Genomic DNA, 15,011 nt, shown 5'->3' on the forward strand with positions numbered 1-15,011 from the left:
CATCTGTTTCAGCTGCCAGCACCCCTCCCCTTCACGGAGGTTGGGCCCTGGGCTCTGGGGGTGATGTGCAGGGAGAGAGACCATTTGGCTCATAGAATCTTAGAGAGTTTATTGGCCTAATAATGCCAGCAGGACACCTGGGTGAAAGCACTGTGGTGTCCCCAATTTGTCTCTAAGAAACCAACTTTCAAGAAGATTTATTGGCCCCAATATACGAATATCTCCTCCATTCTCCTGGTTGGGCTCCCTCTTATCATCACGGCAATCTCCATTCCAGGGAGTCACCAAAGCAACCGGGTGAAGGCTTTGAAAATTTAACCCTATTAAAGGGGCCCTGGCTCTCCCTTCCACAGTCAGTGGCAGTCATTAGGACGCAACATTTCCGCACATGTGACTGGATATGGCAGTGAGGATGATTTGATGAGGGTCTCCCAGAATTGGCCAAGGCAAAAAGGAAACCATGGGCAATCACAGAATTCTGTAGCTCTGGGGAAGGCACGTCTCATCCCTCATCCTGGTAAGGAGAGAAGGAGAAGGGGCCAATGTCAAGTTTTCTACTCGTTTTGATTTCTTCCAAATTGACTATTAAGCCTGTCTGGTGAGTATCACACCTCTTAAAACACCTGGTCTTCATAGCCTTAACTCACTAATATTACCTTGTAAACAGAGGTTAAAGTAGGTCACACGCCCCTCGTCACCGCATAACCCTTTTGCTCCACTATTCCAGCTCATACCCCTGTAATAAAGTGGGGACATCTTTAGGAGGGACGGGGTAGTGAGCTTGCATCAGAGCCTTCCCTTGGCCATCAGAAGTGGCAGCGTGGGGAGCCTCTGAAGGCAGACCTCAGCGGCCCAGAAAGTCTCCACCAAGTCTTGCTGTCCCGATGCGGCTCCTACTTCCCTTGACCAGCTTCTAGGAAGGCAGATGTTTTTGACAGGCATCCTCCATGACCCAGGAGATCCTGCCCTAAAGCCCACAGCCCTGCGGAGTGTGGCTTTCACTCCCCACTCTACTTTCTGTGTGCACTAAACTTTGCGCCACTCTTGGGAAGTCTGTCTAGCAGAAATGGACAAAACAAGGAACAAAGCTATGCGTGACAGGGTGGTTGCTGTGGCATGACTGGCTGTGGCCCAGATGGCCAGCTGGCCGGTCAGCTGATGCTAACACAGCTGTGAGATTAGGGTCCCCGCAGCTGCCATGGAGGTTCACCTGGACCTTCCTTCACGAAACAGTATGTCCTTCGGTTGCAAGGGAAACCGCCATTGTAGACTCCAAGGGTTGGTGCTGTCATGCGGGGTCTCAGCTCCCGCCCCCCACATAAGAACACAGGACATGACGAGGCCAAAAAGGAACACCCACGGAGCCATATATAGGGGAGTCATACCACTACAGTCTCACTGGCGGCTGGGTTGGAGATACAGGAAGCAGGAGCCACACGATCCGCAATCCGCCATCCGCTAGTCTGGCAACCAACCAACCCCTTGCTAACTGCAATCCGCTCTTGCTAGCTCAGCCACCATCTGCTGCTAGCCCCCATTTTTCTGCTAGCGTAGCCACGGCAGTTATATTAGTGGCCAATGTCTCACTGGTTACAGCTGACGGCCAACTAGCCACAGCGGATGGCCATCCAATCACAGTTGATGGCCATTTACTACCCGAGCCAGCACCTTTCAATGTGAGGCTGAGAGCCTGGAAACTGCTCTCTGGGACTCTGTCCCCACACTCTCTTCACATTCTACGTGACAAGCGTCTTCTGCGAGGGGCCCTGTGTCAGGAAGCCAGCTCAAGAGAAAAAGTTTGAGTCCAGTTTAAGTAACGTCCCAGGGGTGTCCCTCGATGTCCACCTTTTTAGGCACAGCCATCGTTTCTCAGGGCACAGCCAGACCTCCTGGGCACAGCCAAGGTTTTCCAGGGTACCGTGCTGGAACAACAGTGGCTCACAGCCAAGTTACTTACATATTCTCGACAGCGGCCGGGTGAGACACAGGAAGCAAACACCCACCGGTTCCACTACATGGTGGTATGTTCCCAAGCAAACAGTCAAGCGGTCCATCAAATCAGGGATGGAAGGCAATTCCCCGTAGTCCCCAGTCATTCGCCAGGGTTGTCTGTTGGCCTCACATGTGCCCTCCCCGCAGGGCGAGGGCTCCAAGTCCTCCCCAACCTGGGGATGAGGGACGACCTTGACCTCACTCTTATCTCCCACCAAGGACTCAGCAAGCATTTCCTCCTGGGACTACAAGTCCCGCATCCAGGCTGCCTCAGCAAACATTGCCCAGCCCACACGGCTGCAATGACCTTCACTTTCTCCGGCCTGTGCTGGTTGGAGAACCGTCCACATCTTCTACAGTGGATGGACCCCTCCACGGGGGTCCAGCTCTCCAGCAGCTGCTCCTCCTGGTCTTCCTGGGACTGAGTGTTCATACGCACAAACTGCTCCACCGCCCTTCGGAGAGCTTTGGCCAGCACAGTACCCTGTTCGCTGCGCCGTTTGTCATGCAACGTCTCTGGTCCCTCTCCCCACATAAGAACGCAGGATATGGTGAGGCCAAAAAGGAACACCCACGGAGCCATAGGTAGGGGAGTCATACCACAATAGTCTCACTGGCGGCTGGGTTGGAGACACAGAAAGCAGCCGCCACATGATCTGCAACCCGCCTTCCGTTTCTCTGCCAACCAACCAACCAACCAACCAACCCTATTTGCTAGCTGCAACCCATGCTTGCTAGTTCAGCCATGGAAGTTATATTAGTGGCTAATGGCTAACCGGTAACAGGTGATGACCATCTACTACCCGAGCCAGCACCTCCCCACGTGAGGCCGAGAGCGTGGAGACTGCACTCCTGGCTCTTCCCCACAGGTGCCTTCACGAATCATCTTCTAAGCCAAGGTCATGCTCTTCCTGGGCAGCCCTTGGCCAGTGATAGTAACCCAATAGAAGTAAATCAGTGGTTGGTGACCAGATGGGACACCCCAAGGAGGAGCCTGAAATCTTCCTTGCACTGCGGCATTTCCCATCGGACGGGTCAGGCCTGGGCTGGGACAACAGTCGCGTGCGCAGTTGGCTGAGACCTTCCATTCTGCAGGCTCTCCTCAGGGGCCATGGCCTGGGCCAAAGTCTACCTGGTACTCAGTCAGCTCACACTTCATCACGAGGTCCACAGGTAACTGTGCCTTGCACAAAATAGGTCCGAAGGAATTGCTTATTTCATGAATCTTTTCTCACTCTTGGTCACCCTTCCCTCCCCCTCTGCTTGTACTTGTCCATCTCCCAGATGTCACACAGTCCCAAGGGAGAGACATCACTCTGATGGACACTTCCTGTGAGCACACGTAGGTTGAGACATGGAGTCCCCCAGGCCGGCTAACAACGAACGTTCTGTAACCATTTACATCCTGGACAAGGGGAATAGCTGATTTTCTAATAGTAAAGAAACATACTTATTCATAAAATGACGTGCTTCCATCTTAACATTTAGAACACGAGATTCCTGACGAGTCTGGGGCATGACAGAGCAAGAGCAGTGCCTGAAAACCTCCACTGGAGGGCACTGTGGTCCCAGCCTTGTTTTGGAGTCCCTTTCAACTGGACCCCTGGGCAGGTGCCAGGCTGGTCCACCTCTTCCCGAAACTCTCCATGTTCTCCTTGAGGAACGAGAGAAGTTTCCATCCTCATCAAGGATGGTGGCCTTGAGCCCAGTGACTGGGGTGTCTTTGCCAGCAGATGGAGTATCTGATGTCCTTGGCCACTGGAGGAGCCATCCTAGTGAGAAGATGGTGCGACCTCTGCAGGCGTTGTCAGCTCTCTGGGGTTGCCCATGTGTGGTGCTGAGCCCCCACGTGACACATATGTTCACATGCATACACAGTACACATACTACACACACACCTCCCACAGCCCCCATTTCCCCAGTAGGGCTCATGGCAGATGCCCATGGCCCCCCGTGCCCCTGAGCTTCAGGCCTCCCCTGGGGCCACAGGCCAGAGCAGCAGATGGGGAGAGGCCCAGGCAGGTGCTTCTGGGCCGCGGGGAGCGGTGGTGGTGTGTTTACTGTCTACACTGAGTGGGTATGCCATGAAAACATCCGCTTCCTGCTCTTCGGGGACTTGGTGGGGACCCCAGCTGTGGCAGGAAAGGCTGACGTGGACCCCCAGGGCCTCAGCTGCACGTGGGGGTGGGGGTGGCAGGAAGGGACACTGCACCTGCCCCGGAGAGCATGGTCACCAAGCTGGAAGTGCCTCTCTACCAGAAACCGGAACCAATATCCCTGCTTTACAAGCAGGGCTCAGAGAAGTCAGCCAGAGGTCTTCCCAATGTCACAGGGCAGCTCCGACACCACGAGACCACACGTGTCATTGGGCAGTGCAAGAAGGGGGCCGAGTACCTGGTGACCTGCAGCCCACCCCGTGGGCCCCCAGGGAGCAGCCACGTGTGTTTTCTCGTCCGTAAAAGACCTGAAAGAACTCCATAAAGAACCTTCTAGCTCCGAGTTCCAGTTTTTTTAGGACAAAGCACCCAGACATGAAGGGTCTGTGAACCCTTCACCCTCAAATCATGAAAGTTGTCACAGTCACTGGTGACAACAGGACTGTGGCCAGGTTTGCCACGCCTCCCAATAACGGGGCTCTGATACATCCTTGAGAAGGCACCCACGTCCTTCACATGCCACCAAATGTACACAACAAATGGCGCGAGAGTGCCGAGGGTTTTACCCTGAGAGCTGTAGGACCCCGGGCTTGTGGGGAGCATAAGCAGCTGGCCCCCCAAGCCCGCGTGCTCTCACCTTGTTTTATGTCCCACAGCTTTAGAGCTGGCGCCCTGTCTGGTCAGAGGACGCCTCGTCTTCAGGGCAGGGACAGTCTGTGTCTTTGATTACTGGCCTGTGACACCTCTCGGGGCCCCGGGGAGGTCGGCTGCCCCGCCTGCATCCTCCAGGAGCCAAGTGGGCTCTTTGCACCAGCCTATCATCCATCTTGCTGGCTCTGCTTCATTAGTTAGAATAAAACATTAAAAAACAAAAGAAAAGCTATGACAAGCAAGTATACATCAAAAGAAAAGAAAAGAAATCACCATGTACAAAAGGAGGCCTGGGCCATGGGAACGCGGTGTGTGCACGCCTGCTAGAGGAGAGTGGCTTTAAATGTTCCAGATTTCAAAGCTGTAGTACCTCAGGTTCTATACCCCCTGTGCCCTGCTGGCAGTTTTAATGGCAATTTTGGTCCTAAAACCTTTGTCTCTGCATGTCCTCAGGGAGCTCACCTAGGGTGAGTTTTCAGAAAGTGGATAACGTGGTAAACAGTGAAAAGGGCGAGTTTTAAGGAATCGATTAATGATGAAAAATATCATAGGAAATGACCACATTTTACGTGGCTAAATAAAGGCCCAGAAGTAAGAGGACATTATCACCTTAAAATACCCGTAGCGTGGAAACTCTAGAAGAGAAAAAACAGGTGAAAAGAGAGACTACACAGTTTGCTCACTGGAAACCGCCATCTGCATCCCCAGTCAACAGCCACTGTCCCCTCCGGGCCTGGCGTGGTGTCCTGTCACACTACAAGGCCTGTGATGGGTGTCCAAGTGTGAGCTTCTTTCAAAGACGAGACCCAGTGAGCCAAACAGCCACCCCAGGAACCCCACACACGTCCCTACCCAGCCTTAGATCCCTCAGTCTTGCTGATCCCTCTTTCATCCTTTGTGTTCTCTTGACTCTGAGCCCAGGACCCCAGTATCTACTTCACTGTGACCACCTTCTCCTGCCACGGCAGCCCTTAGGCCCCCAGGACTCCCAGGAAGGTGGGAACCCTGGACACAAAGCAGAGCCAGTTCCGGTCTGGTCTGGGGAAATGTGACCAGAATGGTGTGAAATGGAGGGCAAGGCTCATCCATGACAAGAAGGTCAGAGGAGAGGGGCAACCGAGAGGCTGGGGTGCAAGGTAGGGTCCCCTGCTGAAGCCTCTGGCGTGGGGCAGGGGGAAACCGGTGGACACAGACTCCAGGCAGTTCCTCCAGCCACAGAGAGCTTGCACAGCTCCCACTGTGACACTTCGATGCTGGGGGTGGAGGACAGGCCACTTCCAGTGCCATCTAAGCCGTGAGATGTGGCACTTTACCTGCCAGCCAAGCTCCAGTGCTTACGGGACTCAGTGGTTGGGGACATCTCATTAGGTGGCACTCCAGCAGGATGAGACCTGAACAGACGCTGATACCAACCAGAAACCAAGGTCGCCCATGGCACACACACAGCTGTGCTCAGCAGCCCTGTCCCGCGGGGGGCCTTGGACTTTCTCTGCTCACTGAGCACATTCAGCATCTCCAGTGAGCTGGGTGCTTGACTCAAACAGCCAGCGCAAGGTGACGTCTTCCCTCTTGAAAGACAGATTTTACTCCCAGTGGAAACGAATTGATTCTGCCTCAGCAACTTTCCCAATTTGCGAGAGTTCTACAACTGGCAGATGAGCTGATGGGGAGGGTTACCTTTATATAAAACAGTTAGCCACAGACTTCAAAGGGTTCGCCAAGGTAAATTTAATTACATCCTCCCCAACAAGACATCCAAAATACCCTCACTTAGCTTTTGTGTGTATATTTATATGAAGCACAATGCCCACGTGCTGTGACATTAGTATTTCTCCCCACTCTATTGAAAATATGGTCCCTTGGAACTGGTTGGAGCAAATTATAATGCACCCATCCGGGGCCTTTTGTTACCCAGTCCTTCAAAGGGGGTGCCTGGCTGGTCCTCTGAAAGCTGTGGGACCACTGGAGTTCATTTGCGAACACTCTACCCCAAGTTGGTCTTGCAAATTATTTCTGCCCTATGCAGAGAGCCTTTTCATTTTCCTCATGGCATCAAGTGACTTTGAATCTTGCATAATACATACACGTACACAGGGAATGGATTACTGTGCCGCCGGGATGAAATGACGCTCATGATAATGAGCCCACGGAAAGCGGAATGACTGAGGTTTTGTGTTGGGCCCCAGAGCGTGGCGGTGCCATGCCCGTGGGGAAGAGCGGCAGGACTGCCAGGGCTCAGCGTGCCCCTACAGAGACTCTCCTTGCGATCCTCCAGATGCCTGGAATCGGGACCGGGCTACCTCTGGCCTTGGTGAAGCCTGTCCCTGCCTTTTGTATGTGTGTATGCATGAAACATGTGTGTTTATCATGTATGTGTGGGATGTGTGTATACATGTGTATTTGTGTATGTGTGCTTACATGTCTCTATGTGTGTTCCTGTGAATATGTATGTGTGCGGAGTGGGCCATGTGTGTTTCTGTGTGTAGTATGTATATGTGTTGGGTGTGTACGTATATGTATGTGCGGCTGGACTGGCCGAAGGTCACTCAGCTGGTTTGTGAATTTGGACCCAGTGCGGCCCAGCCTAGTAGAGCCTCCAGTGCTTTCCAAGAAGCCTTGACCGTCTTCCCAGATGGCTGGCTGGTCTTCCTTCCCAGACAGGCTGGGGTGAGGCCTGAGGATGGGGAGCAGCAAGGCCAGCCAGGGGCTCTAGGGATGGAGCCAGGGTACCCCAGAAGCAACGTATGGGGATTTATCAGATCCCCAGACTGGCTCTAACAAGGGAAATAGAGCTGAGTGAAAGTGCTGAAGATGGAGGGTGGTGGGGGGACCCCGCAGAGACCCCAGCTCCTGCAGGGCCTCACCTTGGCTTCTCACGGGACCCTGCTGACCTGGCCCTCAGGAGGCAGGAGCTTCCCACTCCCCTGTCTACCCCCTCCTTCAATGCAGTATTACGCTGCATGGCCATCTCACGACGGTGGAGGCCTCCCTCATAGCACCTGTTCCATTGGACAGGGTCACGCTGGGCAGCAGAAGTCATCGGGCAGCCAGAGCTTTTCCCTGAGAACTCGGGGCCGGGCATTGGTCGTAGCCGGGTTTCTCTCACACACCAGCCAGTGAGGCAGAGAGGAAATGCATGAGTCAGCAAGGGCGGCGAGAGTTGGGGCGAGAACGGCTTGGGTCCGTCCAGGCCTTTGCTCTAAACCACTAGAACTGACCGCAGAGACTGAATTTCTAAGAGGCTTAACCCCTAGGCCAAGAGAAAACTTACTGTCAGATAGGGTGGTCATAAATTTGAAATTAAATTAATCGCACCTCCATTTAAGTCTCCTTTCTCTGAATGTGTTCTCATCACAATTTAGAAGTGGGTTACTTACTATCTCCCACCAAGTCACCTTCCATATTCGCACAGAATTTTAATTTCTCTTTTGACTCTTTTCTATCCCGTAATCATTTTCTTATTTAGCATTTCTTTTTCATTTAGACTTTCTCTTCTCTATATTTACCCTATTCTTCTGTTGCAGCTTTCATCCGGCTGCTGGCCTGCCAATGTCCCAGTGCTTTGCATGAGCAGAGAACTGGGAATTAAAAGGCAATGACTTTGGTCCGATGTCCCAAATGTTATCTGTTGGATCCTCGGTCTTACTTTCCCATCTTCAAAGTCAGAAGGTTGACACGGCTCATTTTCAAGGTCTCTGTTAGCTCCAGGAACCAAACGACTGAGTCAGTTCAAGGACAACAGAATTTTATTCCATTATATAAAATATATTAATAGAGCAAAGAATTAATTCATTAAAATATGTGCAAGATAATATACAGTCTATAGGGGTTAGTAAAAAGCTAGTGTGCTGGTGATAGACTCAAGTCACTTACCAGTTGTCGAACAAGAGTTATTTTCTAGCTATCAAGTTTTAAATTCGGCAACTAGGACAGATGAGATGACGTGTCAAACTTGAAAATATTGTGGAGTGTGTGAAGAGTGAATTTCGGGTATGTACAAATTTTACATAGACTGAAAACCAATTACAAGCTCTAGAAACAATTGTGTGGACAACTAACTTGATGTACAGCCTGCAAAGGTCTAGCTGAGTAAATTCAGAGGCTGAGGAGTTGGCGGCATCAGCTTGGGTCTTCTTCAGAGAGGCAATGGTGGATCTTTTCCCTGGAGACACGTGCCATCTCCATCCCCGAGAGAGACTCAAGGACGCTCCTCAGAAAGGCATTACTTTTTCTTTTCCTCCCTTTTCCCTTTCTTTTCCTTCTTTTTCCCCTTATCCCTTTCCTTTTCTGCGTTCCCTTCTGTTAATGCCAAGTTGCGCTTTTTACCCATAGGGGTTTTGGCATACCAGTTCTGAAATAAAGCAGATGATTAGGAAATCATCAAAATGGTATGAATTCACTTGAATACTCTTACAAATAAAGAAGAGCTTGCTAAGAAGGAAGGGGCATAAGGCCATTAAACTCTGGGCATTTAACACATGTTTAAATACAAATTCTTACTCACCCTTGTTTCTACACAATTTGAAGCTTCTACTCAAGAAGTTAACAGTTTCAGAGAATCACAAGCCAAGTCTAACTATTGACCCTTCCCAACTAAATCCCCTATTTTCCTGGGTGTTTTACTCAATCCTGAGGGTGTGGGATTTCTTGGTAATGTGAATGGGCCCCCATGGGGTACACAGGGCCACTAGAAGCTGGACTGGTGGCCCTGTGTGCACCATGGGAGGCCATACAAACACTCTGAGGAACACTGTTGAAACATGGCAGAAATATTGAATCCGAAATACCAACAAAGCACTTGGATGCTCTTGGATGCCAGTTTAGTTGGACATAAATTTTAGGTAGACAGTTATTTTCCCTCAGCACTCGGCAGACAGGACCTCACTGTCTTTTGTCATCTATTGTGGTCAAACAGATGTCTAATTTCCTAATTGTTGTTTCTTTGTAGGTAACCTGATGTCTTTTAAAACTGGTTTATGGTCTTCTCCTAGGTTCACAAACATGCATGTATGTGGGGATTTGTGTTTATTTGTTCTGCTGGTCCCTTGGAGTTTGTTTTTAATCTGAGAACTTATGTCTTAATTCAGAAACATTCTCAGGAAGTATTTCTTCAAATTATTGTTTTACTGATCGTTCTATTTTCTTCTAGAACTTCTCTTAGTTGGGTGTCAATATCTTTAAAGATTCTTAATCGCAGTTTGTAGATTTTATCTTTTTGTTTTTCAGTGCTGCCTTCTGGGGAGCTCCCCAGGGCCATCCTCTGGTTCACTAATTTGTTCTCTGTCCATGTCTATTCTAGAGTTCATATCCTTTTTATTTTTACTATTTAATGTTAATTACTATATTTTGAATTTCTAAACTTTCAGTGATTTTTTTCATAAGTAGCGCCTTGCTCTATTTCTGCCTGTGTTTGTTTTATAACTTTGTGTAGTCATGCCTTCATTTATTTTTTGGACTTCTTCATCATATTAATTTCAAAATTTTTGTCAGCCTGTACTTAGATTAGCACTAGATGTCCTAAAATGTTTGGAAGTTTGATTTTCAGATTCGTTTTGAGTACAGGCTTTGTTTTGGTCTCTACTTCTCTTACTATTTCTCCCTCCCTAGTAGTATTGCAGTTGCTTCTACATGGATCTCTAAACCCAAATCCAGAACTTACCATGATTATAATGATGTCTAGAAGTGAATGCTCCCTGGTGATATTGGGATATCAGAAATCCAGTCAGAGAAGCAGCAGGTATAACTATTGTATCTTCCATGACTCAATCTCTTTTGGTTTTCTCTCCCTTATTTTTCTCTTTGCTACATGCCAGGCATATGGCTATCCCTGTGTCTGAGATTTATCTTTGTTTTGACACTTGGGGTTTTCTCATCCTTCTTTTAGCGTTGGCTGTGCTTTCAGTGTAAGGCGAGGTGGCCAAGTACTTTAGGTGATGAACTTTTAATATTGAGACACAGCACAGAATATGGTTAATAAAATTGACTTTTGGCTCTGGAGTAAGGATTGGATTTCAGCTCTGCCCTTTTATAGCTGTGTGACCCGGAACAAGTCACTTTGCCTCTTTTTTTTCCTTTCTATTATTTTCTTTTTTGGGGATTTCAGAAATGAGTATGATATATTACTTACAAAGGATAAATATTTGTAATTAATACTAGCAAGGTTTAAAAGGTTAACAAGACTATTGATTCAAATGCTTGGCAAATAGTTAGCTTGGAGTTGGAAATATTTTTTTTCTGTTTCGTTGGAGCAGAGGTCGGCAAACTATGGCAGATGAGCCACATCTTAGACTGCTGTCTGTTTCTGCAAATAAAAGCTGGACGGTTGTGACAGAGACCGCACAGCTTTCAAAGCCTAAAACACAGTTTCTCTTTGGCCCTTTATGGAAAAAGTTTGCCAACCCCAGTGCTGGGTCATTACTGCAGGGCTCAATAGTCTGACTGTTTTCCACCTTTCCCCTCAGCATTAGCAAAGCTGGAAGCAAATACAGTTTTTCCGAGTTGGTGGAAAAGTGACACAGTATGGAGGGAAATTTTCCCGATCTCAGGCAGGCTTCCAGAGCTGAGGCTGGTGATTGCGTGGCTGATATTAAGGTGGGTGTCATTGTATGGGCGTAATTTTCCTCCCTTGTCTTCCCTGTGGGCCAAGGAAACTACATCCAGGCACAGAAAGAGAACCCAAGTGCATTCATTTTGATTGAAAGGATTCTGAGGAGGGGTTGCTGGCCTGGGCGTGGGGGTCAGGGCACTAACGCTGATTGTACTTGGATGAGAACGTAAGTCTCTGCAACTTCTTTTCCTCCTAGAAAGGACAGGTTGGGAAGAGCTGATTCTCAAAGTTTCCTCCAGATCTAAAACATCCTGTGAACATCTCAGAATGCATTCAAATTAACAAACTAAGTTTTGGTGTGTTCTATGATTTCTTATCGCAGGTGGCGCGCTGAAAATGGAAAGGACCATGGCAAAATCGGGACAAAAACATCATTGGCTTGAAATATGCTACTTGGGGAATGCAAAAACTTCTCTATGCAAAACTTGTTCCATTACTTGAGATCTGAAGTGAAAACCAGTGAGAACCAAGAGACGGGTGTGTGCGTGCGTGCGTGTGTATGTGTGTGTGTGTGTGTGTGTGAATCCAGTGGTTTTGAAGCTGTTACGCAATTCTACAACCCGGCTGTTATTTATAAGGTCATATGGACCATGATTTTTCTAAAATTTGGAATGAATGATAAAATTTGGAAGATACAGGCTTTACTGCTAAGGCTGGAAACATTTTGTGATCCAATCATTTCGAGCTTCTAAATTTCACTGCATATGGCAGAGTTCAAATTCGTGAACCTCAGGAGACCAGAGGGAGGAGGCGGTGGACACGTGCTCACCGCTGAGATCCGGCCACACGGGCGCTTGCTTACCTTAAAGCTCTCTTCTTCCTCCTGGTACACCGGGTTCATGCTGCTTAGAGCTGCGACAAACTCCAGGGCGACCAGCGGCTTTTGAGCCTGCTGCCGGATCCTCCGGTCTGTGAGCACACCCTTAACCACTTCCACTATGTGTCCCTGGGTGAAGCCATCGGTGACCTTAGCCAGACAACTCACATTCAAGGCGTTTGTAATGACTCCCCCACTGCGCTGAATGATCTGCTTCCACAGAACTGTTGTATGGACATGGTGGGAAAGACACAGAAAACTAGGGTCACCACAGAGAAGGCGCTATTTATCAGTCTAGCTCTCAGTACGAACATGCATCTCAAGGAAGGAGTACATGGGAGGTTACTCCAGATTGTCTGAAATTCAAATGAGCAGAAAGTCACATAACGAAATGCTTCTGTCCGAGTGATTTTCAACCATAGGACATATATATCGATGCCCTTGGGGTCTATAGACCCACAAATCCCCTTGGGAATTGACAAGGAAAAAAAATTAAACCACGGTCAATATAGTACCTTGAAAGATGTCCAACATGGAAATTCCCATACAGTGTCGATATATGGGGTCTCTGCTTATTAGAAGAGTATGTTTACCAGAGTTTGGATAAATAGGAATATGACTTTTCTTAAAGTTCATTTCTTACGTAATTTTTATATACAGATTTCAATTTCCACTAGCCACTGATGGGCTCACTTCCCTTTGGGTGTGAGACACTGTATGACACATTGTGTGAAACAGAGCACTTGGTCCTTCCTTTCTCCCCCTAACAACTGTAAACACGCATAGCTGGGCTCATCTACTGGCTGGGTATCCGGCTGTTCTTTGGGTTTGTGGGATCTGCAGAAACTGAGAGATTCACTCAGAACACAGGGATGTTGTGAAGATGAATGATGAAGTTATTCCTGATGTTCACGTGACTTCAGACATAAAAGGGACGACCACACTACACTAAGAGAACATCACACTTAGAGAACCACATCCATTCTGTAAAGAGAGGGGAGTAAACGTCACTTGTTTAGTTGTATCCAGAAGGGTGAGGGCACTGCCCAGGCCATCTCTCTCAGGGCCAGTCTCTGCTTGGGGAGGATCTGGCCAAATGTCTCTAAAGCATCTTGACTTCCTTTGAGGAATATTGGGAACATGAAAAAAAGTGACCATTACTACATGATTGGACTACATCATCCAAATACATTGATCCAAAAATGCGAGAGAAGTGAAAAGTTCTAATGACTGTCCAGGCACAGAATAACTTGCCATCTACGAGCCGCATCAGAGTGTCTGGCTTTTGGGCCCTGAGCTATTCCAACAGTCCACCTCCACTGTCCTCTTTCGTGGAAGGTCCTTGGCCTTGTGATGAAATGAGTGCTAGGAAAAGGTCCATTTCTCATGAGGCCTGCTGGTGTCTCCAAAATGTGGAACATTAGGCTTCAAGGACTGAGAGCTGCAGGGAGGCACCATTCTCACACATGATGGGCACTTTATTTTTGTCGCTGTGTAACTGCGTTTTTGTGATAATTATTACTCTTTGTCATTCTACTTTGTATTGAAGTTTCCTGATGCTCATTGAAACATCAATTACAGACGATGACACAAAATCAAGTACAAAATATTTTGAAGCTATTTGTATAAAGATAGATTGAAGTAGGTGAGGAGGACCCTTATCTAAATACAACAGCTGTAGGGTTAGAAATCAGAAGACAAAGCAATGCAAAAATAAGCAGATACCACCAGAACCAGACAGTGTCATCCGTTGGGATCTAGTATGTCTGCTGCCCAAATTTATAACATCTAAAAAAAAGTGCAAACAGTTCTGAGTAGTGACTCTGGAAGGTGAGAAGGGAACACATTTTATGGGAGAATCTCAAGGGACCACCCCTACGGCTGAGGACCTGGTCAATACCCCAGGTTGGGAACCTAGCACAGATTCAGCCGTGGGTGCCCACGGGCCAAATTCCTACCTGCAGCGTGGAGTGGACCAGTCAGAGGGTAACCATGAGGGCCAAGGGCGCCCCAGCAACAAATACTCAGCTCTCCCCACTGCCTCCCTGTTAAGCCACGGTACTCACAGCCATCCAAGATTCCAACATAAGGAATCTCTACAAGATTCATCCATAGTGGAGTAAAAAAAAAAAAGACAATTACTCTGGTCTAGCACGTACATATAAACACACTATTGACCATGTAAGTGTATACTTGATGTTCATGTAGAGTTTTGGTTACGATTCCTCAAGATACCTAAGTCATTGATTACTTCCCCACGCTCGCCATTTTGTAATGGAGGTGCAGTAAGGAGCTCTGTGGGGGACAGTCACAGCTACGGTGGGACTGCCCACTTGCCCAGAGGCATGTCAACCTCCAGAGAAGGGACAGACAATCAGGCTTGACTTCCATTTCATGTGTGATGGACTGGACTTATTAGGTTTTAAAAGAATAGCCTCTCCTGCCTTTACAAAGCAAAAGGCTCATTCTTGACATTTAACTAAAGGGGCTAAAAGGGGAGTCAGGTGCCGAGTGAGTCAGCCTGGTAGGCTCACTGAGGGAGCCCCGCAGCCAGTACTGAGGCCGCCCGCAGGCTGCCAAGTCTGTGGCCCAGTGGTGTACATGGAGAACATAAACGGGAGGGCCAGCAATGGGTGTGGCGGTAAGGCCCGGGGGCCAGGAGCCCGAGGCAGATGATGGCCGTGGATGTGCTTTCTGGACCGAGTGCTGTGTTTTATTTCCTCTCTGAGATGCAAAGGGCACCTCAGTTCTTCACACTAATCTTCACCCTCTTCCCTTTCTTGAGACC

The 15,011-nt window shown here is 48.6% G+C and overlaps 1 protein-coding gene across 2 annotated transcripts in view; it reads right to left on the reverse strand.

The window, feature by feature from the left end:
- Positions 1–8,524: 8,524 nt before the first annotated feature.
- DRC11 (dynein regulatory complex subunit 11) overlaps positions 8,525–15,011 on the reverse strand; it is a 133,028-nt gene continuing 126,541 nt past the window's right edge. For both annotated transcript variants that reach the window (XM_081051929.1, XM_081051928.1), the window contains 2 exons: positions 12,209–12,447; positions 8,525–9,150 (listed from right to left, as the gene is read on the reverse strand). In XM_081051929.1, coding sequence (XP_080908055.1) covers positions 9,022–9,150; positions 12,209–12,447 — 368 coding nt within the window. In that variant the 3' untranslated portion in view covers positions 8,525–9,021. The remainder of the gene's footprint in view (positions 9,151–12,208; positions 12,448–15,011) is intronic.

The sequence above is a fragment of the Rhinolophus hipposideros genome (assembly GCF_964194185.1).
Source record: "Rhinolophus hipposideros genome assembly, chromosome: 6".
NCBI lineage: Eukaryota > Metazoa > Chordata > Mammalia > Chiroptera > Rhinolophidae > Rhinolophus > Rhinolophus hipposideros.